We start from the raw sequence: 25,662 nt of genomic DNA on the forward strand, positions 1-25,662 counted from the left end.
TGGTAAATCAAAAAGCCGAAGATGAAGATGAAGCTTATGAAAGTAACTGGTATGAAACTTGTCAAAGATCAACTCTTGAACAATTTTTTTTTTCCCTACTAGTCTGTGAACAGACTAAACAAGAACAATGGGATATGAAACTTCTTGATTGCTCTCAAATAAATTGTGATAACAATCTCAGTCACTTGCTCTAATTGTTTTGCGCAAGAAATTGCTTACAAAATCAATTCAATATTAAGAGGGAAAAAAAAATCTCCAAAAAAATCAAGGGAGAAAAATACAGTATATGATCAACTGTTCAATTGCATAACAAATAATGTGGAGCCTAAACAAAAAATTGGCATATACTCACCATCCTCTGAACTCTTGGATAGGAGAGGACGGGAGGTTATAGGGTAAAAAAAATCGCCACCTAATGCATTAGTGAACTGCTATGAAGACTTAAAACTACATACTACTTCTGCAGAACTGAAGTACCTTGTATTTCCGTGTATTCTTACTCGAGTTTGGAGCAGCAAAACTAATTCTTATAAGAATGATCACCATTCAAACATCAATATGCTTCTGAGTTATATCTGTATTGACTCTATCATGATGCTTTGCATGGTTTTAATATCTATCTTTCATGCCTATTACATCTCAAGCTTAGATGCTCAATGGCTCAGATTCAGTATCTCTTTCCTTGAGTCCATATGATTCTGTCTCTGTTGATAGATTGATACCAGTATTATAAAGCAGTAAAGCTAGATTGGCATAAGAATAACAAGAACCATTATTAGAAAGCAAATGAGCATTCATTCTACTTACTATGTTTGTCAGAAATCACCATGAGTCGCCTCTGCAATATAGAGGCCACGAACAGGAAGATTGAGCACATGCCAAACATGATAGTAATGGGAAATGCATTGACCTTCAGGGACAGAAATAAACAAGTGTTAGAAACAGAGCAGAGCAAGAGGCAAAGAGATTGGGAAAAATTTATGAAGAGACTGAATAAAGACTACAAACTTGCGGAGAAATTGTGACGCAGAACCACACACAGTGACACACTCTACATCCACCAAAACAAAAACAAACTTGGGTGGAAATTGAAATAAAACAAACAAAAATATAAAGAGGAATGCAGAAGTAGTTCACATGGTAACATAATTTTTTTTAAAAATTAATACTAAGGAGATAAGGATATTTGGTGACATACGTTATATAGAACAACGCAGACAAAGATATTAAGTGGAATGCGGAAGAAGTTCATGATAGTACTCCTAGCTTCCTCTGGAATATACTGGGATCTCATCTTCATGATAGATGGCCAAAATATTCCCACACATGCTTCAAAAGCACAGAAGCCGAGAACCTGGATACAACCTGAAAAACTGATGCCACCACCCTTCACTTTTGATGGCTCTACAAGGAACTGTAAGAATAAGAAAGTCAGAACTACTACAAGAAATATAAATCCAATCTAGTTTGAGATCAGAAGTGGAGGTCAACATACATTTGTCACAATTGGTAGCAAGAGAGAGGCAGCAGAGATGGAGAAAACCACTTGCATATAACTCTCAACTCTAGGAGATGAACGAGCCAAAAGCCGAGATGCAATAGAGCTTCCCAACATTGAAGCCAGCATGAAAGTTGCAAAAATAAACCCATGTGGAATTTCCTCGTCGTTTGGGCTCAATGCAGGGGTCCAGAGGAATACAAAGGTATACATAGAACCCTCGAACAATGACTGAATGGCTCCAAGTAAAGCTATTTTCTCATCTGAACATCAATAAATAGCATTTATCCACAAATTAGATATCACAAGGACTGAAAAGAATAGAGTCACAAATATTACAAATTTACAATCATTAAAATCATATTATTTACACATCCTATAACTTTCACATTTAAGAAAGTACCAAATATGTCAGCAGCTCAAAACTAAGATTAGATTACAGGGAATAATGGTTGGAAATATAAGTATATAACATACCGAAATACAAGGCATCTACCCTCATGTTTCAAGAAAAACTTACCCGAAGCAATAGCTATTGCAGCACCCTTGAATTGTGCAAGCAAGTCCTTATTCTCTGAAGGGTCTCCATAGTTCTCAGTCCATGATGATAAAATGATGGCCATGCCTATAGCAAGAAGACATGCTGCAGCATCAAAGGGCGCTACAGGCCCAAGCCCAAATGTATCCACCAATAAATTTCCAAACAAGCCAGAAAGAATAGCGACAAGACCGTTTCCAAGAAAAATTGCTTTTGAGAAAGTTACAGAGAGCCATTGTTGTTCAAAGCCCCTCTACATAAATCATAGGAGAGAAGAAAGCCATAGTCAATAGAATAGATAGCCAGAAGATAAAGACGCAATAAACAAATAAGCATCAACTCAAAAATAAAAGAAACAAATTGAGATGCATCAAGCCAAATATAAGGTAGACAACACTCAAATTCAAAGTGAACTAAATCAGACAAAGAGCAATAATTCACTGACCCTATAAGCACCAAACAAGGAATATAACAATTAAAATAAATAAATAAAAAACTATTATTAAGATGACCAAGACAGAAATACATAATCCAACCATTATGATTAGAATTTCATGTAAAGAAACAATATTCCAAAGACCGAATCGTAACCCAAAGAAAATAAGTGCAGAAAGGAAAAAGGAAATAATCAAATAGAAACAATTTCGAAACAGAAAGTGTTAAAAGCTTAAAACAAACATCCATGTGGTAGTACACATATCTGACCTAAATCTTTTTTTTATCACAAAAATTATACAAAGCATGAAACATGTCACAAATCTATTTTTTCATGCAAGCTAATTAGCACAGCTATCCAACCATAAAACGGAATCACATTTTGGTCACCCATATGATAGAAAAGCCTAGTTTCTTTTGCTACTCCATATAAATTATATCCACTTTTGTTCAATATTTCCAAAGGCACTGTAGCGGCATGAACATCTATTTTCACAAATCAGGAATTACAAATGTCACTATGTCATGAAGACACTGGAGGTATTGTATAAGATAGGATTTCAAACAAATGTATTTATGCCAAGAAAGCAGATATAATCATACCAAGTGATCTGAAACTCACCTTGTTGTGCTCTGCAACAAGCCATGACTCGAAGGCAGAGAATAGCAGTGATGTGGCAATGCCTCCTAATATTCGGCCCAGCATCAACACTTTGTATTGAGGAGAATGTTTGGTTATGCAACTCAAGATGTAGGTTATGCAATAAGTCACACATGCCCTCTTCCGACCCCTAAATTTTTGCACAGTATTAAGATTTAAGAGAAAATTAAAAAGCAATAGAACATTAAGAAGTATCAGAAAGAAAGTACAAGGAAATATTACTGTTTGTCAGCCAAAGATCCGACAATAGTCCCAAATAGCATTGAGGAACCAAAACCAGCAATAAATAGCTGTCCAATGTCCCCTTTCCCAAAACCATAAGTACTATATAGATAGTATACATAAGGACCCTGCAACCAGTCGCCAGCTGTTCACACATAAAGAGGTCAGTTAGAATCACTTATACATTCTCATCCACAATTCAATGGCCAAATAAGATCAATTCAGCTTTTGGACGCACTGATTGTGCTTGAGCTAGCCCCTCTTAAACAAACTAGAAGCTGGTTAAAGATTGTAAGAAAATTAAAGAATCTTCTGGGCAACACAAGCAATTAACTTCAATCCACATATGAGATGGGCAATGAACATACAATGGTATAAAAGCCGTAATAAAACATTATTGTAAAGTCATCATCTCATAAAAACAAGAAGAAATATGATTAAATATAGCCCACATACTCTAATACCATCAGCATGTAGTGCATACAGATGCAACCACTTATCATCAAGTCAATAAACCCCTAAAGCAACTCCAACAATTTGTCTGATAACATGACCTTTCATAATTTCTAAAAGAAGGGAATTCTGATCTTTTACCTTTATACTCTCGGTCATTGATCCTAAGAAGTCATGTTCCTAAAAATCAGTAATTGTATTTGTACAACATGTCTGAACTATTATTACTGAACTCCTGACGCGAGTACCTAAGGATCTCTACTACCATGATGTCACAGCTTATGAGTACCTTTCATAAGCTTAAAGTACCTTTCATAGCTTATGAGTGCACATTATTTTGCAAGTTGAGGCAAGCACTCAGTTCATCTCACAACTTGGCCTTGATCACAAGAATACATAATCTTTCATTGTATCTGGATACTCCCTTTAAACAATAGTCATTTAAGACTTTCGCTCAAATGGTAACAAATTGAAGAAAGTTACCCAAAATCTTATTCAATCGCGTGTATAAATTAAGGTAGTAGATTACAAATGAGGTTAAAGTCAGGGTAATGCAAGGAATGAGGTAAAACTTCTACATCTCTAAAACGACACTTATTTTGGATCAAAGGAAGAGTAAAATTATGATTTCGGGATAGAAATTTTTTTCCAAAAGCCGAATGAGAAAGAAATTTGGCACTAAGCTCCCACTCCTACTACAAGCAACGAAAATAGCACTACATAATAACTCATTAAGGTATGCAAACGAGCTAGTGGGGAGAGCAAAAACCACACCCCCAAATCCCAATCTACGTCTGTATTTTATTTTTCTTATTCCAATGTATATAGAGCCACAAAGACAATAATGTAGACGTGATTTGATCCCACATTACGTCCATACTAACCCCACCACTTAAACCAACTAAGCTAGCCTTAGCTATTTACCGATACCAATCAAGGGGTCACAAAAAAAATATTCAAAGCAATAACCCACATTAAACTTACTTTAAGTTTCTTCTTCAATAATTCACCTACAAAATCTACATTGACAATAATTCTTTAGGACCCACATAATACAATAACAATTATTTAATTTCAAGAAACAAATCAATCTAAATCTACCAAACATTGATCCAACAACAATAAAAACGCATATAAATCATCACAAAAACGTAACAAAACATCAGATCAAACCTCAAACAAATCAAAACTCAACCAAACAACCATAATTTGGGGAAAAAAAATTGAACCCCACAAAATCTACAAACAAAAATGCAAGAATAAGATCTAAAAACAAAAATGGGTGAATGATTATATTAATAAAAAATTACCCATCATAAGAGAATAAACCAGAACATAATTATTTTTGAAGGCATTGAAAGCGGTCGAAGTATTGATACGATCTTTATTGTTCTTGCTCAGCTCAATTGCTGCGACAACAGCAGCAAGGGATCCAAATACCAGGTAAAAAAACCACTCCATTTTTACGAATTAAGAAATTTAGGAGAGAGAATTTGAAGAAAAAAGAAACGAATTAATTTCTGGGAAAAATGGAACTTAAAGCAGTGAGATTATATAAACAGAGAGAGAGGAAGAGAGATGCAAGTTTGTTGATGTTAAAGAGAAGAGAGGACACGTGGCGGAATGAGGGGAAGCGTGAAGAAGGGCGTAATTTAGTAAATTTGGGTGTCGGTGGATATTGAATTTGGTTGGTCCACGTCCACTCTTAATTTAATGTTTAATTAATCACTACACTCACTCACTCACTGAGCTCACTCACTATAGTGTCGTTCGGTCGATCTGCAGTATTAAAATAGGTTATCTATATTTGGATTAGAAATATTATTTTGATTTAGTTATGGTGAGCCAATGTGCCATTAATAATGGTGCAAATGTGCAATGGTACTACCTATAATCAACAGAGTATTATTTTTTCAATAAATCTCAGGGTTTGTTCTCATACGCTGAACTCAGTTGAACTAAACTGAAAATAAATTGAACTGAACTGAACTTATTAATTAGTGATTTTTAACTATGGATTAGTGATCTTTGATTATTTATTATTATACATATGTGTATATACTAATATACATATTAAAAAATATAACCATTTGAACAATGAATTGTATCAATATTTTTTTTTGAAGAAAGAATTGTATCAATATTATTATTATTATTATTATTATTATTATTATTATTATTATTATTATTTATTGATTATTGTTATTATTATTATTAAAAATTATTATTATTATTATTATTAAAGATTAATTTATTATTATTATTATTATTGTCGTTGTAATAAGAGCTTAAAAGAATGAAATTTGGCTTTATATCATTAGCAATATCATTAGACATAAACTGAACTGAACTGAACTGAAAATAAACTGAACTGAATTGAACTGAAATTCAACGTATGAGAACATACCCTTAGTTAAGTTATTGTATAATATTAGGACTGAGTTCACCCAACTTCACCTATAATCAACTCCATATTTATCAATCATCTTCACATAAACTTGTATTAAATGCTGCTGAGTACATGAATATAAATAACACTGTGGGCCTGTTCTGATTTACTGAACTGAGTTGAACTAAACTAAACTGATTGGAGCTGGAACTGAACTGAATATTTTATGAGAGAAGGAAATTAGAAACTGAAGTGAATTGAAATGAACTGATTGGAGCTGAATTAAACTGAATTGAATTGAAAATAAAGTGAAGAGAACAGATCCTAATAGTAAATCAAACAAGTCAAATGAACTAGACTAGCTAACAACGGGTAGGCAAACAAGGCTCATATCATGCCTTGAAAGTCAAGAAACAACGTGTAGACTCGTATATAAGTAAGAAGTAACATCATTGTATGTGTTTTCACATGCCAACGACAATTTGAGAGTTCATACTTAGATTAATAGGTATGGTGCTAATACGCCAATATATATTTCTAGTTAAAAAATAGAAATATTAGATGTTAATATGCATATAACAAGTACTTCTTACTACGTATTAGATATATCAGCTCAAATACTCCTTTATTGGGAATGTTACTTATTACTGAACTAGCTTTTGGACCCGTTCTACGCACGGGTTATGCTTAAGTTATAAATTTATTTGAAACTTTACAAATTATCTTGTCACCAAAAAAAAAAAAAAAAAAAAAAAACCTTTACAAATTATTTAAATGAATTATTTTATCGTCTTTTGACATATTATAATATTTTATGAATTAGTGGTAATAGACTAATAGTTGTAGAAAAAATGGCTTAAAATCGTAAAATCATATCTCTATCGCATGATATATTAATAAACAATTTGTATAAAAAACTACTTTGTAAATACCAAACACTTATTATAATTTTACAATTTTTACATCAAATGTGAAGGCATGATATTCTTCTTTAGTCTTTACCAATATATGTCTCTTATATTGCGCTTAATTTCTTCAAAATTAAAGCCCCATGACACGCAAACAATGTCATCCCATGGAATTTCCATAGTATTCTTGCCACCTCAATATTTCCCTTTTCAATCATCATCCTCATTGTTGTAGAAATTTCACATAGAATTTTGAGAGATGTTTCTCTAATTTTTTAGTTTTTGAAACTTAATGAGTGTGAAAAAATCTTTATTGAAAATTTGTATTTATATAAGAAGAGGGGGAAGATAAGGGGTCAAATTAAAGAAATGAATTATGAATGTGAATAAATTGAATTGATAGATGGAATAATGAGAAGAGGAGAAGGTTTAGAAAATTTAATTTGTTATTGAATTAAAATAAAGATTACAAAATATAAAAGTTATTGAGAAATAAAGGGGGAGATGAAGAGAGAATTTCTTTGAAAACATAAGGAGGGAGAATGAATAAAGAAAGGTGAGAAAGAATGATGACATGTGTCAATTTTGGTTTGCGTTTTTAAATACTAAGTATAGATTAGTAAATTATACTCCGTATCCCAACAATATAAGTACTACAATTATCCATATTTTTTCAATGTTTTTCCAGAATACTCTTGAAACTTATATTAATCAAATGAATTATAAATCCAAAACGTGTGCTGTAATTCCTTCTAAGAATAATTGCCATAGTATGATAGTACTATGAATAATTCATGTGTTCATCATAGTCCATAAGAATTTAAATCATATCAGAAAAAAAGACATGGGTCAAAATGGGGATGAGGATATATCCAATTAAGATTATCGCACCAACGGACCACCACAAAACCAGATTGTTCACTAACCAAAATATCTTCATCAGGGTATCTGTGGTCCACCACTTGAAACAAAACATCAATCTCATTTTCTGTAATCAAAGAACTGCAGTTTCTAACCCAGAACAAACTCCAACCTTATTGATTCTAACTTTGAAGCTTTGAAGTATATAAAAAATGGCCACTTTCACTTCAATCACCCAGCACCAATCGATCTCGTCGTCGTTATACCAAAAATTTCATGACTCAACACATCCTTACTCCTCAAAATCCAGTCTGTTCACCTCTCTGATGGTCAGCTCAGCAAGAACTCCTGCAGGCAGCTTACACTACCGCGGCTCACCAATGGGTTTAACCATCCGTAATGCAGCTACTAAACAAGCTAAATCACCAGGTATTTCAAGCCTATCTTCATCATGATGATAATTTAGGAATAAAAGATGCATTGATTGTTAGGATTTTCTGATACTGTATTACTGCCTTTTTTTCTGACTTTCTGATGACTTTGTCTTGGAGTGATTAGCTGAAGAAGAGTGGAAGGTAAAGCGTGAAGTTTTGCTCCAGAACAAGGTATCCCACTTTCCCTGCAGATTTCTTTTTTCCAACCTCAGGACATCAGATTAAATGATGAACTAAACAAACCAACAAAAGCCTACGATTTCTGAGGTCATTCATCAACTCCCAGATGATGATCATCACAGTAATCACCCAGTCACCCTTCAAAAGAATAAATCACACTTAATATATTCATAAGGAAAATCTATACATGGTAAAAATTATTATCATTTCCTTCAATTTTAAAAGTCAGACAATTTCCTCTCTGACATCTGCTTATCTGAATAATCTGAGATTAAGTCTGATAAGTCTGAGGCAAAATTACATCCACTATAGAAGTATAGAACAATAATCTAGGATTCAAACAAAAAGTTAATCACAAAAGGGATTAGTGTGAGAGAAATAGTCAGTACCTAGCTCTAGATAAAGTTTGTGCTCTGTAAGATTCAGTTTCTGAGACTCGTGCCAGTCCTAAGATAAGAATATAGCTACACACAGTTAATTGAGGGTGTAATTTGCAAGACTTTCATAAATGGCATGACAAGTCCTAATATCTGGTTTCCTCAGGTAAGAAGTGTAGATGTTAAAGAAGCTCTGCGCCTGCAGAAGGAGAATAATTTTGTGATGCTCGATGTACGACCAGAGGCAGAGTATAAAGAGGTTAGTCTGCTAAAGTGCTAAGTGCTAACTTGGTTGCAACTAAACTTAATGCAGTCTGAATTCTGAAACTCAGGCAACACAGAAACTTAAATTTTACCCCACAGTTGGATAAAAAGAGACTTGCTGATGATTAAAAGATTCACAAAACTTTTGAGTTAATTTAAAGTTTCAATTACTGGGCAGGGTCACCCACCAGAAGCAATTAATGTGCAAATATATAGGCTTATAAAAGAGTGGACAGCATGGGACATTGCTAGGCGAGCTGCATTTGCATTTTTCGGCATCTTTTCAGGCACAGAAGAAAATCCTAATTTCCTACAAGGTAATGGGCAGATTTCAGATTATCAGACTCACTTGAAAATGCAAGCAATCCCAAAACCAACTAATCATTTGCTTTACACTTACAGAGGTTGAATCGAAAATTGACAAAAATGCCAAGATTATAGTGGCCTGCTCAGCTGGGGGCACTATGAAACCCTCCCCAAATCTTCCGGAAGGTCAACAATCAAGGTACATAAGCCACTTGAGATATTTCCTCTTTTTCCTATATTTGATGCATTTGGTTGCATGAAATGTTCAACAAACTTTCTTCCTTATCTTCACATAGGCATGCCAAACCAAAACTGCCATCTTTTCTAGACCTCAACTAAACAACAATCAAAACTTCCGCTCTTTCACATAGCATATATGTGGTCATGATTCACAATAATATAATACTTTGCTACCTTCTGGTTTCTTTTCCTAGTAGGCTAGGAATCCTAGACTCCTAGTTTCTACTCTACAATAGTACAATATGTCACATTAATTGCTCACTGACACTATCTACAAAACTTTATATCCAGGTCTTTAATAGCAGCATACTTGCTTGTACTCAATGGATACAAGAACGTCTTTCATCTAGAGGGAGGTCTTTACAAATGGTCCAAAGAGGATCTGCCACTAGTTTCAGAAGAATAACTTGCAAGTTACAAAGATAGCATTGAGGAGATTAATTTTGTACGTGTGATAGATATCATTTGTGTATAGACAATGAGTTTGCCTTAAATAGGTGCAGTTTACCTTTTTCACCATGACCCATGCATTTCCTGTACAGTTATCACTGAGAAACTTGCGTCTCTGCAATGGTGAAAGTAGACTACTACTACATAAAATCAACTTTGGGAAGAGAATTTGTTGTGGAATTCCAAAAAAATAAACAAATATGAATCTAGGATCAGTAAAGAACTAATCAACTTAGCATGGGTAAACAAAGATCAAGATTATGTACTTCCCAATGGCCTAAAAGGATTTTATATGATAAGAAACTGAAAAAACAAAAGGAAAATAAGGACTTATTCTCATAAAGAAGATTGAATCAATAGAATTACAAACATAATTCAATTCCTAAGATCAGACAAAATTTTGTTTAAAGAGAATGATACCTCCTCTGAACAGTGAATACTTTGACCAACAAGCATTTCAGAATCCAGAAGCTGATAATCTTTGAAGGCTGGGAATGAGTTTGCCTTACATTTGTCTTGCATTCATTAATCAGAAAATGAATTCCGTTGACTGATTGGATCCACGGGAAACTAAAGATGAACAGATTGTGCATACAGGTACTGACTGCATACCCCTGGACATCCTTAAGCTCTAAGATGCCTTTATCTCCCAAATCCCGGAAATTTAATGTAAGATATATGTATAAACTTGTATAGTGGTTTAAACCTGCTTTATGCTTTCAAGGAAGCTCTTGCCATCTCAATAGCACCCTCATAAGTCTGATTTCCACCGATAAATCCACTCATGTGCACAAATACACAGCCAGGGATCCCTGCTATCTCTGAGAGTTTTTTGCCCTCCAAACCCCTCCAAGGATGAGGCAAGGGCTTTCGGCTTTCAAATCTATCGGGTCCTAAAGCCACTGCCTGCACCCGCCATGAAGTTCGTCTATCATCCTGCATACAGTGAAAAGGAGAGGGTGAGCAAATATGTAAAAGGTATTATCATGTTGCCAACGGCAGATCCATGAACCCACTGTTTTTTTGAAAAAAAAAAAAAATGGAAAAGTTTTTTTTTTCCTTAATTTTTTTTTTAAAAAATTAAATAAGGGTTAAAAGAATTATTCTTGTAAAACAAGCAAAGTGATACCAGCGCAGCTTAGTGGTTGTTTTAATTTTGCTTTACTATCCAGTTAATCCCTTTGAACCTTCTTTGTCATTTACAAAGTTAGATTGATTTACACATTTGTATCAATTATTAATTGTAGAGTTAGATTTACATCGATCAGAATAATAATACTCCCTCCGTCCCTTAATTATATGCCTATTTCTCTCTATTATGTGATTAATAAATGAAAGAAATAAGCATATAATTAAGGGATAGAGGGAGTAATAGTAATAATAATAACATATAAATTTTGCTTCGTATAGATTGTGTTTTTTTTTTTTTTTCATTTTTCAAAGAGTAATCCATTGTATCAAATTCTGAGTGATCCGTTGTAATCCGAATTTTGAGCTTATGTATTGAACTTTCAATTTATACATTTAAGGATTTCGAACGCACACTTTGGAATTGCTGGATATGCCACTGCATGTTGCTCTATATTATACAGTGTGATTCAGGTATTCAGCCAAAGCATTCAACTAAATTATATCCTACAATCCCCAACACCTCCCACCCCCAAGGACCCAACACTACCCTGTCCAAAAAACTGAAAAAGGACAAAGAAAGCTGTATATAGTAATTACACTAGTGAGTTAATGACATAAGATTATTAGCCAAATGCTGACATTACCTCATAAAGAACGTATTTGGTAGAAGGCTCAACCTTCATTTCCTCCTCAAGCTCAAAGATGTGAAGCTTCCACTGTTCACAAGTAAAAGCAAAAAAGGATTTTAGGCAAAAGTAATATAATCTTCTTAGTTTCCATTTTAGTAACCCTACCATGTGAAATTACAAAAAAAAGAAGTAAATTCCTACTAAATCCTTCCACCCTCAAAAAGAGAGAGGGTAAAAAAAAAAAAAGAATTAGTAAGGGAGAAGCATAGGGCAAGTTAATAATTAAGTATGCAACAAGCTACCAAGTGTCAATACAATAAGCAATATAACTTGGTCCCTGGAAAAAAGGGTGCCAAAAGAATGACAGCAAGTTTTGCTGAATAAGAAACCATCAAGGTTTTTCTAGTCAATTGTGGCAGGCAGCACGTTCACTTACAGGACAAGACTTCTTGAGCACCATGATTTCACCACTAGAGTCGATATCTTGCCTTGCTGCAAGACACTCCTCTACAATTGATCTAGCCGGTAACCATGATTGTGCATGAAAATGTATGCTCTGCAACATAAATATAAGAGCAGAATATAAGCAGAGGTAAGGGAATCCCTATAGCAGTATTTCTCCGGATCATGGATCCACCAATAGTTGCTTATCAGAATTATCACAAGAGAAAATGAAACAGGGTAAAGGAGCAGTTCGGATAAATGCACCTCCAAAAACTCATTCCCAGCCAATGTCATCGCCTTCAAAAAGGCATCATTTTCTCGCTCAGCTGACTGATCAGGATCTGTCCAGCCAAGATTCAATCTTCCAACTCTAGATGACAAGTATGTGTTAATAACGTATTTTGGTGATATATCTGTATTGTATTGATTGATCCCATTGTCTACAGCATCAACTGCCTGCCAGAATAGTTGATACATCAAGATTATAATGAATAATATACATCCAATGAAATAAACAGAAATTTTGCAAGAAATATATGAGGTAGATTTCATCTCATTTACACCTTCCCCCCCCCCCCCCCCCCCTCCTCTAAAAGTATAAGAGGATCCAAAAGAGAAGCAAAAATCATGCTGCTAGAGTCTTTGGGGCAGAATCCAATCCCAAATTTAAACTACCCCTTGTGAGTCCATGAGAACCCCAAGTAAAAATAAGTGTTCCTATTTTGTGAAGGACCTTGTTTAGCAATAGACAAATAGAAATAGGAATTATATCATATCTCATTTTCAGTTCATGCCTTGATTTATAGTTCCAGCAGGTTATCCTCCCAAACAGTGCTCCACGTAGATTTTTAACTTGCACTCCTATTGTTTGTGATACTTGTTCAGATAGCTTTATGTGCCAGGACAACCCCCCCCCCCCCCCCCCCCCCCCCAATAATCCTCTTTCCATCTCAAAGCCAAATCACTGAACTTAATGACTACAATAATAAACAAAATCACTAAGCGGAAGGATCAAACAAAATTTACTGGCACCTGTTAATTAAGAAGTTGTAAGAGAGTTTTGATTTAATGGCAAAATTGATCAACTACAAGAATTATATCAAACTTAAAACCACCAGGCTTCAGTGAAAAATATAATGACACATTCAGTAACAGACAAATAACACAAGCAGGATCAAGAAGAATCCTTGAAAGCCATCAACAAAACAGCTTTACAATGTGACTTCTGACTACCTCGACAAAATTCTTGTAGATAGCTAGAAACAAGCGATGCACATCTGGGTGTCTTTGATCAAGCTGAAGCTCCTTTGCAATTATTTCTTTTCCATAATGCTAGAAGAGAGAAGAAAACAGATATCATCAATTATCAGTGTATAAAACCAGATATCTATTACAAACAACATTCGTTACAAATTCCACAAGACGGTTATTAGCAAACAGATAACACATAAGGTTTAGATACCTATGCAAATACTCAGGGCACCTTTCCCCAATCTATAACAACTACCTTCGGTTCTTAGCCATTGAAACTTCCATAGCTTCTAAACTTAATTCCACGGTAAATTTGCTAACAGAAACCATGGGGAAATGACTAAAATAGTGACTGATACCACGGCCTAGTGTACAAGCAGAGAATCAAGTTAGTTCTCACCTTTTGACCATGAGATTAGGGATTTGATTCTCATCAAACATAAGGGGTTTCTCAGGACCTTCAATCCCACATTCCAATGTCTAGGCTACAGTTCCCCTACGACATTAATTTATCCTAATCCTTCCCTCGGTTGACCAATATTCCAACAACATCAACATTATCACTCCAATGCCTGTAAAGTTACTCTTTCCCTAGTTGGGGTAATGGAGGTTAGACCGTTAGATTAATGCACTCTTTATGTCTACGATAACAAAGAAGCTATAATCAATCGACAAACCAATACATAATGTCAATCAGCTAGACCATTCCCAATAATTAGGACATGAAATCACTCCATTGTAATCTTTAAGTCCATTAAGAATTCACACAACCAAAACCAATAGCCTAACAGCATAAAGTGACATCTGTACAAGCAATTAAAAATTGGCTATACACAAATCCACAAACTCAAAAAGGCAAGAAAAAACTCAAAAAAAAACGAAGATTTGAATCAAAGTGGCATTTCATCGAACACCTTGTAGACAAGTCCAGCACTACTAAGTTTAGTCCCAAACCCATGACCAAAAACTTCATCAAAACCCTTCTGATGATGATCAAAGCGATCACGGGTCGGATCATACACTCCTCCAACATCTAGCACCGCATCCAACGAATCCAACACCTACCCAATATTACAAAAAAAATTGTCAAAAAAATTCAGGTAAATTGTGCAAAAATGAGGAGAGAGGAAAAGGGTATCAAAGCCTGAAGGTCTCGAGTTCGAATGATCTGAGAATCAGCGAATTTGGAAGTGCGACGAAGGAGAAAGCAGCCAAGAGCTTCGTCGCAGTGAAAGCTGCCGTTGTGCGTTCCTACGCTCTTCGGAAGGTGGGTAGTGGAGGAGAGAGAAGGAGAAGAAAATGGCTTGTATAAGTTCGTTGTAAAGGGTGATATGGTGGATTTTGGTTGGTGAAGAAGGAAATTTAGGTTGGAACTCCATAGTCGTAGACGCAGCGTTGTCGCCATTGTTAGAGATGATGGATACCTTTGAAAGAAGGCGGGAGTTAAAAACAGCGCTTATCTTAGCCATGTTGATTTCATTATAGATTACACAAATGTTAAATTTTGTGTTTATTGTCTAAATTATAGGCAATTGATCACATTAATCACAATTAATTTATTTAGTTTGAATCATGATTGCAAGATTTTTGGGCTAATTTATACATTAGTAAAATTAGGATAATTTACAATTATTACAAGTATAGTTGTTTTACTAACAAAGACGCATCATTGTAAATTTATTTGGAATCTCTACGTATAAAATAATAACATTAAGGGGTATTTACATTGTATGTAATTGTACCATATACCATTTATTATCACCTTTGTAACACATATCATCCCTCACGGAATAAATAAATAAATAAACAAATATTACAATTTTTGTACAATCTTAAAATAAGAACTATTTTACTCTACTTAATCTAAAATTAATAAACAAATATTATATTTATACTCAAAGTTTAAGTTAAATCTAAAGATTCTCTCTTACTATTTTTCAATCTTAATCTTCCATACATTTTCTGAATTTCCCTTATTGCATAATAACCATCTCGCTTAACTTTTGAGTCTAGTACATCTAAATCCTCTAAAACTTGATCACTACCACTCCTATTCAGTTGTTGTTCACCACTATTTAGTTGTTTAACATCTTCACTCTGCAATGCCTTAATTATAGTCTTTATAGCCCTAGTAGGAGACATCCGATTCGATATCATAATTTCACTTATCTCAGCCGGGCTTAACCGCGACCCGTTTTGTTGAAACAAGTCCTCCACTTGACCATATAGCTTGTGATCCTTACAACCCAAATGACTCAAAGCCAAAGCCTTAAACCCATTAAAGTCACAAAATGGGAAGTGAATGTGCACATCAACTCTACCTGGCCTTAAAACCAAAGGGTCAATATGATCTTTACAATTCATGGTAAAAACCATTATTCTTTCTACACCACAACTTGATACAACACCATCCATAAAATTCAAGACTTTAGATAAACTAATCCCATTCGATTCACCCATCATAAACCAATCCAAATTCTCGATCAAGATCAATGATTTCCTCGTAGTTTGCAACAAGAGCATCTTCAAATCCGAGCAATCCGATGGCTTAGAAAGATCGATATCATAAAGATCATACGACAGAAACTTTGCCATCGCGGCTGCAAAGCTAGACTTGCCAGTACCAGGACCTCCATATAGCAAGTAACTACGTCTCCAAACACGTCCAATTTTGTTGTAATATTGCTTAGACTTCAAAAACAACTCAAGACCATTCTTAACCTTGGTCTTAACATCATCATCTAAAACTATATTATCAAACGACGAAGGATGAACAAAAGGAAACGATCTCCACAATGGATTATTAAGCCCATCAACACACGAAGAACGATTGATATAAACTCGTAACTCCTTTTTCTTCTGCTCAATCTCATCAACCACCTTGTAAATATGTTGAATGTAAGGAACCAAAATCCTCTTCTTATCTTTAGCCTTAATCTTCAGCACAACTTCACCTCCATGATCATTATCGCGTTTTTTATTATACATCCAAATAACTTGTGCATGTAAAAACGTATCCAAAACATACCCATTAGAGTCTAAGGACACAAGAATATCACCCGGTTTATCTCCTGAGTAAAGAGCAGCAAAATCGGAATCCTCCAAAGAAGGCAAAGATTTTATGTAAGTAAAGATTTTTCGAAACAATGGATTTTCTTGAAAATCATCATTGTATTGAGGGATTTTGTATTGATTATAGATATGAAATTGGTTTACTAAAATAGTTAAACACCTACTAATGATACAAAAAAGAGAAGTAAGATACAACAAACGAACAAATAAAACTATGATTACTAATGAAATTAGTAACCATACTAAGAAAGAGAATTCAGGGATCATATTTTTTGAGAATAAAAAAACTATAGATTATACATAAAGATACAGAATTTATATATATAGTTAAACCATGCGAAGGCGGTCACGAAAGGGAATTGAAAAGATGAAAACATATACATATATAGAATTAGTCAAAGACATGAGAAGTAGCTGTAAAAGTATGACTGATATAAGATAGCATATAAATTGACGTAAGTTTTGCTGAAATTGATAACTTTATTCAAAGTTGAGCAGTTTTAGAGTGAAAAGGAGATTATTATTCTATCTTTGAATGAATATAGTGGTGAAGGCTTAAAAGAGTTAGACTATGATAGTGAATTGAAGAAAAAGAAGATTGAAGAGTGTTTGATGGGATTATTTTGACTCCGTGTGTTGGGGATTAGTCATAGATGTCTCTGTTTGACACTTGAAGGCTGAAACTTTGCCTTTTGCTTAGGGTGGTAGTTTCCTAGGAAAAGGAATTGCAACTCATCTAGGAAAGTTGGTCGTTGAAAATCTGGGCGTTTATAAAGTGCCACATAAGAAAAGTTCTTATTTTTCGACTAATGAAAAAAGAGATTTATATTTTATTTTATAATTAAAAAATTCAATCAAGTAAAATTCACGAATTATATTTGAAAATTTAAATACGATTTAAACATAATTTAATAATTAAATTTATTTTTAAAACAGGAAATAATCTTTTGAAATTAAAAATTTTATCTAAAAATCCGATGAATAAGATAAAGTTTTTAAACTTACATGATAAAATTTATTTTTTCCAACACGGATTTTATTAAAAAATTTATAGAAAAAGTTTTCTTTAAAGAGTTGACAAGAATTATACATAGTACAAAATATTCTATATAAATCATGCATCACACGGATTTCATCTATAATAAGGATACAATTACAGAGGTAAATAAAAGAGCGTGACTCTGGAGGCTCAGACCAATCTGTCTAGAATTTGAGTTTGAATTGCCCGATTGGCCAAAAACCCGGAATTTGGGGTGTGACCCAATATCCCTACATAATTTGACCTGAGCTGACCCACCCCACCCCACCCCCCCCCCCCCCCCCCCAAGACACATCCCAACCGACTCTTTCTACTGTTATAACTTTTAAGGTTTACTCTCGTAATCTCTTCAAATGAATTTCACTTAAACATCCGCTCGAAGTATATTGTTATTTGTAAAATTATTATTTTACAGACGAAATGACGAATATATTTTTTCACTAACCTGCAAGTAGTCCAAGTACCTATAGGCTATAGAAGCAACAAAAGAATGGAGCATATCAAACTGAAACATATGTAAAATACTTCACCGAAAAAAAAAAAAAAAAAAAAAAAAAAAAAAAAAAAAAAAAAAACATAGTTTTTCTATTTGTCACAACTTATAACATTATAAAATAGGCTCATAAGACATAAGCACATTTTGTTCTACGGAACAAGAGAATTTAGAAGGTGACAGATAATCTCAAAATCGTGCCACCCACATAGGGTCATCTACATTCGTACATAAGTATTAAACTATTATACACTTATGTGAAGCATACTACCATAATTCACAAATGCCTCAACTAAGTAAAAGGTGTCACATCGTCAATGCAGAACTAGGTAGAAAGATCATACGTTCAACCGAAATTTAACTTTTTGCAGAACATTTGATTTTTCTACAACGCTGCATAGACAGCCAACAGAGCATATGAACACAAGAAAGACATAAGCTTCAAGAATTCGACTCCCAAAAATACAGTCAGTTTTGATAGGCAATGCCAGCTTCACTTGAAGAATGAGAGGAGGCAGTGGATTATTCATTCAAGCTACAGATGTTGACGAATTTCTGGACTGCATTATGATACTGTGTTCCCTGTGATCAAGGTTTAAATTTTCAAATGTTCAAGAATAATGCCAAAGAAAGCAAATTAGGCAGGTTCTAGTGCCTATAAATCCAATGAGAAATTTCATTACCATATACTGCTCACTATGAATTCTCCTCAGTAAAGTCAAAACATGTATGACCAAACTTCTCAGAAGATTACGAAGTATTACTAAAAGATGAATTTTCATGCAATACTATAGCCTCCATTATTATTCCCACAAAAAAGAAGCCTACAACATATTCTTCAACTTCTATGCAAAAACTTTATTCTCTATAATTTTATAGATAGATGCCTGGTGTTCAAACATTTACATAAAGTTAATTCAGAATCCTAATCAATTACCCAGAAATTATTTTTTTTTTTAATAAAAAAGCATCTCATGAGTAGATTGATTAAATGCATATATTTACTTTAAGGCAGGACTGCAAGAGCCTGTGCCATTAATATGATACTCCCTGCATAATGGTTTTTATGGCAGACAAATGTGCCTCAAATAAAGCATCAAATCAATATCATCTCCCAAATAATTAAAAGCAATTCAACAATACAAAATGCATTGCGAATTCATGTACTCCCTCCATCTGAATATCACACATGCGATTTTAAAATTTCCAAAAAACGTCCACTTCTCCTAAAATGAGAGTATTGGTTTCTGACTGGATTTGCTAATATATCCCTACTTGATTAAGTTATTGAGAGAAACTAATATATTAATCTTTTTATAGCATTAAGTCATATCATTAATAATGAAGGGTTAGGTTTAAGAGGAAGTGCATATTACTAACATTGTCAGGCATACTAAGAAGCAGATTGCAGATACATACCTCCCAATATAGCTGATTGCAGTCCATGCATTGCCAGAATTCTAAATTCTTGTTGAACAAGCAATTAGGTATCTTCTGAAAACCTTTGGCAGCTTCGACAGCTTCTTCTGTTGACAATGGTTTTTGGATAAATCTGCCATTGCATTTCGTGCATCTTGACATTAGCCGGTCCTCTGAAATCTTTAGCTGGAATGTTTGAATAACCTGTGTAAAACACCTCATTATCAGGTTCCAGAAAATGTGGTTCCATTCTTGATATTAGCACAGACAGGCCCAGCACTAATATATAGGTTGATGGAAGAGGTAGCATTCTAGACTCCTATCTAGTGTTGGAAGGAAGGAAGATCAACCATTCTTTTAAAATCTCAGCATTGCCAAAAACCATTCTTGGCAAGTACACATGCTGGTACCACTAGCCAACTAGACTAGTACTGTAAAAAATCTTGAGTTATGCTTCTTCCATTTCTAATATCAAAGAGGAGTAAGTTTTGCAACTGATAGTTGAAATAATTACAGCATAAAAGGTAAGACACATAATGACCCGCAATTAACCACATGCTCAATATTTACAACTATAGGTGAGGAGTAGGTTTTCAGATCAGATTTGGGTAGGCTCCATCTGGTTTGGATCATATTTGGTTGGTGTTTTATTCACCCATTTAGATAGGTCTTGGACCTAATCGGGTCATATACAGGTCAATTATCAGTTTATCAACTGAATTATTAAGATAAATCAATTGAATAGTTAAATTAATTTTCGGGACTGGCAGCTTGGGCTGAGTTGATTTCGATTCCAATCATATATTGGGTAGAATTTGATTTGGGTACAAATCAGAAGCTAAACTTTAGTGTATGAAAGTTGAAAAACAAGTTGAAAAATAGACAATTAGACAATCATATTTTATAACAAACCATCCTTCATTGTTCAACAAGCACTCATCCTCAGTAACCAATAAGTGCAATTTGCAACCGAGAAATGGATAGTTTGATTCTAATTTCAAGCATAACATAGATATATCCAACTTAAATTTACTTACAAAGTTACAAAGTCAGATCATGTGTTACCTCAAGTAGCTGTTCATTCTTGAGAAGGCTCTTCACTCTGTATATTTGATTTTCTAACAAATAGTCATGCCTCAACAATTTGGCATCCCAAGTCAAGATCACCCTTTTCTCCTTCTGTGCCTGCTCTATTAGCTCCCTGGAAAAGATGAGAACAATAATTATCAATCAGAACTACGCATGGAACATTCAAGTACAGCATCTAAAAGCTAACTTTTACCTGCTCTCAGGCTTCTTTGAGTAGGGAGTTGCGGCATCAATTCCTACACAACGTAAATGTTTTGCCAATCCTTCAATCTGGAAATAGGTGCATCAGCTTGTTATATGCATACACAAGCAATTTAACATTAGATAAGTTATCTAGCCACTTTAAAATTCAAGATAAACAGCAGAAAATAACAATAAAAATAAATCAACTTACCATCACATCACAAAGAAACTTTGGGTATCCATCAGCCCCATTTAATGACTCCCATGGTGGAGGGCCTTGCCAATCGTCATCAGCACCTCTGTATTTTCCATTTAAACTTGATTTAGGCTGTTTTTTCCCCTTCTTTTTAGAGGTTTTAGGTTTTCTATCTGTCTCATTCAGTAAAATCTTACTGCCATAGTTGGAAACAATTCTTGAAAGGGACTTGTCAAAGGGTATGGTCTGTCTGCTTAATGTGTCAGAAACAACCGTGTCCATGGAAATTTCACTTTTGAAAAATTCAGTAGCTGTTGTTGCTCCAACAATATTTGAAGCCTGGCCAACTCGACTATGTACTATTCTCTCACAAGCAGTTGGCCTCTCAAGAACTTCTTTCAATCCAAGACTTAAACTAGGTAAACCAAGCACATCAACATCACTTGCAAAGTTCCCTGTTGCAAAACCAACAGAAGGATCACACAATGCCACCTAGTGCCCTTCTTTCAAATAGAAAAATCATACTAGCAAAGCACACTTCATACACTACCTAGTTGATAATTAGAACTAATAACACACACAGAAAAAATAAATTTATAGCAGCCAAAATCTTCTGTGTAAGCATGGTGTATGTACATACAAAACATGGCAAATGCAAGGAGTGAAAAATCAGAAAGTCATATTAAACACTTTCACAAAAGATACGCTGTCCAGGTTATTGTTATTGAACTGAATATCAAGTTCCAAGCCTTTCCCACTGCATAATTACTAATCTGACACAACATAAGATACCTCGACCTGTTTTAAGGGAAAAAACCAAGCAGTGGAATACTGCAATCATTGCACAATTCTAGGCCAAGCAGGACCACATTTCCAATTTATTAAGTTATGTGTACAGCTTTCATTGTCAAAACTAGAGCAAAAGAATCAACTCAAGCATTTTATTAAAGCTTCTGAAAGGCTGCATTGAGGAATTCTGAATTAAAAGGAATATATAAATGTCGAGTACTAAATGAGGTGAAAGTTATCCAAAACAGAAGTTACAAAGATTAAGAAGAATCAAGTACCAGGCTTGACGGACCTTCTTTGTCACCCTTTAGTTGGAAAATAGAAAATATCTCAAGTAGACAGTGAGCATCAATTGCAGAATAAATTTTTTGCTCCTCAGTAAGGGGGCGTTGAGACCAATCACTGCATTGAAGCTCCTGATAAAAATGAAAGCAAACTATGAGCATACTACCTCCGTTACCAAAGACTCTTAACACCTACTGCTTACAAACAAATTAAGGCAATTGGAGAAAGAGTGATGTAAGAAAAGGTGAACAAAGTAAAAGAGAGAGTGAAAAGGTGAATAACATTGTACGGTAAGAGGGGTAAAGCAGTAAAAATGGTAAAGTGTTATAAACTTTCGAAACCGAAAGTAGTATGTGACAAACTCCAATTAGAACTTTGGTAAGATTTCTATATGATATACTATCCCAGATAAAACGTTCATGTACTACCTATATATAATTATATAGACGAGGACAGATTTTCTTTCCTAAACACCCATGACTGCATACGAGGATAATATATGCTAAACTGAACCTTATTGAGTTGAATTGAATTATATTTAATGTAGCTGGAGAGCTGAAGTTAACTGAATAGAGCTTAATAGGTCTTAACTGAACTGAAATTCAGAAAAATTAAGTTGTAAAGAATTGGGAATTAAGGGACTTATCTCATGGCTGAGCATTACAATCGAATAATAAAGAATCAAAATATTTCAATTCATACCTAGATACCAGATGATAATAAAGGGAAAAGGAAGATTAAACCAATCTAAAACAAAAAACAAACTAGAACGTTAATAAGATAACCAAAGTAACCCATTTCAAACTCTATCAAAATATCCAACAAAATAAGAGTCCCTAGGAGCAGTGTTGTCAAAACAATAATAACTTGTAAGAGTTATTCTGCAAGCAAAAGGAATTCTCAAATCCAATTTGCCCCACACCCCATCGCCAGGAAATAAAGAGAGAAATTATAAAAACCATTTCCTTTTGTGGTTTAATACCAGTGGATGGTCTTCACTCCTGAGTTTGAACTTCAAACAGCATATTCTAGAACAAGAGCAGGGGCTTGGCACCATGGTTGGTAGTTTGTCATGATGATGGAAAGACCCGTTCATGAGGCAAGCTTCATAAGGCCATACTTTAACCATGAATTCACCAACATATACTAAAAGGGAAAGGGGAAATAAAAAAAAAAAAATCAAGGGCTCCACTATTTTTAGCACTCATGATCATTGTGATCGGTAAAATCAAATAAAGAACAAAGAAATGGGAGACACATTCTAGCAGTTCACCAATAAAAGTGGGCTACGTCTACAGGCAGAGACAGATAATTTCACAGTGGACCAATACAATTTAACAGCGAATCCTAACCAGTCAACTGATTTCACAACATCTCAACAATGATGCAATTTCACTAGGGTTAAAGAATAGTCAATAAATCAAGCAAATTCCAGACTACAAAAGAACATAATCCAGATTACATATTGTTGGAGTAAAGAGAGGCAAGGTGCATTGAGTTAAGAGTTCTCAAGTCAGCGATGTCCATCACGACACACTGATTTTTCTTTGATCAATTCCTTGTATACACATTATCTTTTGTAGCCTTGAAAACTCATTATATACAACACATCACATATGACTATCCACCTATGTATCACAATTAACAAAGCTCACCTTGGAAAGAGAAACTCCCAATAATTCCTCGCAAATGGCTGCCAAACTCTTGCTATTCTTTCCTATCTTCCTTCCCATTTGCCTTTTTTGTAAGTGATGATATATGCTAGAAATGTCGATAAACGGTTCAACCTAAACAAACGAATACGCTTGTAAACAATAGGGAAAATATATTACACAAACCTCAAATGTCACTCAAACACATGATTTATTATTTCTAGCAAAAACATAATTATGCAATGCAAAGTCACCCAAACAAAAAATTATTATACATCATTTCAACTTTCAAGATAATCCTAACAAACTATAGCAACTGGTAAAGCAGCAAGCTTTCAACAGCAAAACTAAAATCACAAAATAATTAAACATGCAAATTAAAAATGAACCTAATTAGCCCTTTATTAAAGAGAATCATATCAATTCAATAAGCTACCAATACGATAACTTCGCAAATATGAAGAAACTCAAAAAAATTAATGGAAAAGTATCATACCAAATCAAACCCAGGTTCAAACCCATTCGAACAAAACGTAGAAGACAAGTAGACCAAATCCTGCTTAAACCGAAACCCCAATTTTAAAACATCTTGATCAACAAACATCTGCTTCAATTCCTCATAAATTGAACCAAAAGGCAATGATTGCAAGTCAACAAGAAACACGACCGAGTCATCCTGGTGGTTCAACTGAATCAACCCGGCCGAATCTGGTGGAAATTCAACGAGTCGACAAGCGAGTTGGAGGAGAGATACGGTCGGGAAAGTGCGGTCCTTGTCGGAGTCGGTTTGTTGGGTGGTTTGAGTGCGAACTGGCTTCCATTCTGCATCGAGTGCGACGAGTGAAGAGTGGGTCAGTGCCCAATTCAGGAGGGTGAACTCGGGCGAGTCGGTGGTTGAGACCCAGTGAATTGTTAGTGGTTTCGGGTATGTGTTTTCCATTTGAGTTCTTGAGAAAATAGTTTGACGTGAGGGGTTATCAATTTATCATACCACAAATGGATACCCCCTAAATTACAAGGGTTGTGCAGTAGTGACTAGTGAGCCGGTGTACTAATGTAAGTATGAACATGGTTAAGAACTAAGGTTAGATGGTTTTTCTAAGGCGGTTAGTTTTGATTTCGCTTATTATTTTGACCAATATTTGTGATTTAGGGGGGCTTTGATACAAATTGGTATGTGGGAATCAAGAATGAAACTAGATTGTAAAAGGTTGGAAAATGTTTTTTTCTTTTTTTTTTTTTTTTTTTTTTTTTTTTTTTTCTTTCCTTTTTAAATGTTACTTTGAGGTGTAGTATGATTCATACCCATCTTGCCCCTTCAATTGAAAGAGGTGGACAAATAACTCTAGCAGCGGATAACGGGTGGGTTTTATTCTTTTCAGCCTCATACCTAAAACTTGGGAACCAAACGGCCTCATATATATATATCAAATAATTTATGTTGTAGTGTTGTGGAATATTGTTATAATGTCTTGATGAATAGTCACTGAATATTCCTATTGCTCAAAACTCTACATTGATAAGAGTGTATACAAAAAAAATAAATTAATTAAGGGAAACCAATTAGATCATACTCTGTATAATTGCTTCTTGGTTGACATTCTAATTCATGGAGAGTCTAATTTCCTATGAAGTACTTTCGTAGTAATTTAGTAGTAGAATAGTTGTTTAGTTGACATAAAAACTAATCAGATAAACATATTTATTGGTCAAAATTTGAAAAGTGGTACCTAATAATTGAGATACAACACTGTCTACTCGAATATCATTCGCC

General features: G+C 34.4%; 4 protein-coding genes and 1 pseudogene across 4 annotated transcripts; 1 reads left to right on the forward strand and 4 right to left on the reverse strand.

Moving 5' to 3' along the window:
- Positions 1-211: 211 nt before the first annotated feature.
- On the reverse strand, positions 212-5,378 carry LOC145564290 (uncharacterized). The gene is made up of 8 exons (XM_081624608.1): positions 5,118-5,378; positions 3,355-3,499; positions 3,094-3,262; positions 2,019-2,289; positions 1,496-1,761; positions 1,199-1,414; positions 808-910; positions 212-704 (listed from the first exon to the last, which is right to left on the reverse strand). Exons 1-8 carry the CDS (start codon positions 5,266-5,268, stop codon positions 646-648), a joined length of 1,380 nt encoding a protein of 459 aa, XP_081480734.1. The 5' UTR covers positions 5,269-5,378; the 3' UTR covers positions 212-645.
- A 2,677-nt stretch (positions 5,379-8,055) lies between these two features.
- Positions 8,056-10,285, forward strand: LOC145564291 (rhodanese-like domain-containing protein 14, chloroplastic). The gene is made up of 6 exons (XM_081624609.1): positions 8,056-8,394; positions 8,524-8,570; positions 9,123-9,215; positions 9,399-9,537; positions 9,623-9,725; positions 10,058-10,285. The coding sequence occupies exons 1-6, from the start codon at positions 8,178-8,180 to the stop codon at positions 10,170-10,172; spliced, it is 714 nt and encodes a 237-aa protein (XP_081480735.1). The 5' UTR covers positions 8,056-8,177; the 3' UTR covers positions 10,173-10,285.
- A 556-nt stretch (positions 10,286-10,841) lies between these two features.
- Positions 10,842-15,084, reverse strand: LOC145564293 (uncharacterized). The gene is made up of 7 exons (XM_081624610.1): positions 14,816-15,084; positions 14,586-14,732; positions 13,654-13,752; positions 12,685-12,876; positions 12,413-12,532; positions 11,992-12,063; positions 10,842-11,152 (listed from the first exon to the last, which is right to left on the reverse strand). Exons 1-7 carry the CDS (start codon positions 15,074-15,076, stop codon positions 10,928-10,930), a joined length of 1,116 nt encoding a protein of 371 aa, XP_081480736.1. The 5' UTR covers positions 15,077-15,084; the 3' UTR covers positions 10,842-10,927.
- Positions 15,085-15,397: 313 nt separating this feature from the next.
- Positions 15,398-17,056, reverse strand: LOC145564294 (AAA-ATPase At2g46620 pseudogene; annotated as a pseudogene).
- Positions 17,057-18,368: 1,312 nt separating this feature from the next.
- LOC145564295 (uncharacterized) lies at positions 18,369-24,872 on the reverse strand. Its single transcript, XM_081624611.1, has 8 exons — positions 24,385-24,872; positions 23,892-24,023; positions 22,244-22,367; positions 21,178-21,617; positions 20,977-21,053; positions 20,760-20,895; positions 19,695-19,898; positions 18,369-18,857 (listed from the first exon to the last, which is right to left on the reverse strand). Exons 1-8 carry the CDS (start codon positions 24,826-24,828, stop codon positions 18,798-18,800), a joined length of 1,617 nt encoding a protein of 538 aa, XP_081480737.1. The 5' UTR covers positions 24,829-24,872; the 3' UTR covers positions 18,369-18,797.
- Between the last annotated feature and the right edge of the window lie 790 nt (positions 24,873-25,662).

The sequence above is a fragment of the Chenopodium album genome, chromosome 10 (assembly GCF_948465745.1).
Source record: "Chenopodium album chromosome 10, dcCheAlbu1.1, whole genome shotgun sequence".
Lineage (NCBI taxonomy): Eukaryota > Viridiplantae > Streptophyta > Magnoliopsida > Caryophyllales > Amaranthaceae > Chenopodium > Chenopodium album.

What these genes read in the sequence shown, in the direction of transcription:
- LOC145564290 (XM_081624608.1), bottom strand. Translation starts at nt 5,268, where the DNA reads ATGGAGTGGTTTTTTTACCTGGTATTTGGATCCCTTGCTGCTGTTGTC. An exon ending in GGTTTATTCTCTTATGATGG is followed by an intron (nt 3,500 to 5,117) that starts GTAATTTTTTAT and finishes ATGTGTGAACAG; the next exon opens with CTGGCGACTGGTTGCAGGGT. An exon ending in GGATCTTTGGCTGACAAACA is followed by an intron (nt 3,263 to 3,354) that starts GTAATATTTCCT and finishes GCAAAAATTTAG; the next exon opens with GGGTCGGAAGAGGGCATGTG.
- LOC145564293 (XM_081624610.1), bottom strand. Translation starts at nt 15,076, where the DNA reads ATGGCGACAACGCTGCGTCTACGACTATGGAGTTCCAACCTAAATTTC. An exon ending in TTCGAACTCGAGACCTTCAG is followed by an intron (nt 14,733 to 14,815) that starts GCTTTGATACCC and finishes AATATTGGGTAG; the next exon opens with GTGTTGGATTCGTTGGATGC. An exon ending in CTGGGAATGAGTTTTTGGAG is followed by an intron (nt 12,533 to 12,684) that starts GTGCATTTATCC and finishes TTTATGTTGCAG; the next exon opens with AGCATACATTTTCATGCACA.
- LOC145564291 (XM_081624609.1), top strand. Translation starts at nt 8,178, where the DNA reads ATGGCCACTTTCACTTCAATCACCCAGCACCAATCGATCTCGTCGTCG. An exon ending in TAAACAAGCTAAATCACCAG is followed by an intron (nt 8,395 to 8,523) that starts GTATTTCAAGCC and finishes TGGAGTGATTAG; the next exon opens with CTGAAGAAGAGTGGAAGGTA. An exon ending in AAGTTTTGCTCCAGAACAAG is followed by an intron (nt 8,571 to 9,122) that starts GTATCCCACTTT and finishes TGGTTTCCTCAG; the next exon opens with GTAAGAAGTGTAGATGTTAA.
- LOC145564295 (XM_081624611.1), bottom strand. Translation starts at nt 24,828, where the DNA reads ATGGAAAACACATACCCGAAACCACTAACAATTCACTGGGTCTCAACC. An exon ending in AGAATGAACAGCTACTTGAG is followed by an intron (nt 19,899 to 20,759) that starts GTAACACATGAT and finishes TGTTTTACACAG; the next exon opens with GTTATTCAAACATTCCAGCT. An exon ending in GCAATCAGCTATATTGGGAG is followed by an intron (nt 18,858 to 19,694) that starts GTATGTATCTGC and finishes CCTTGATCACAG; the next exon opens with GGAACACAGTATCATAATGC.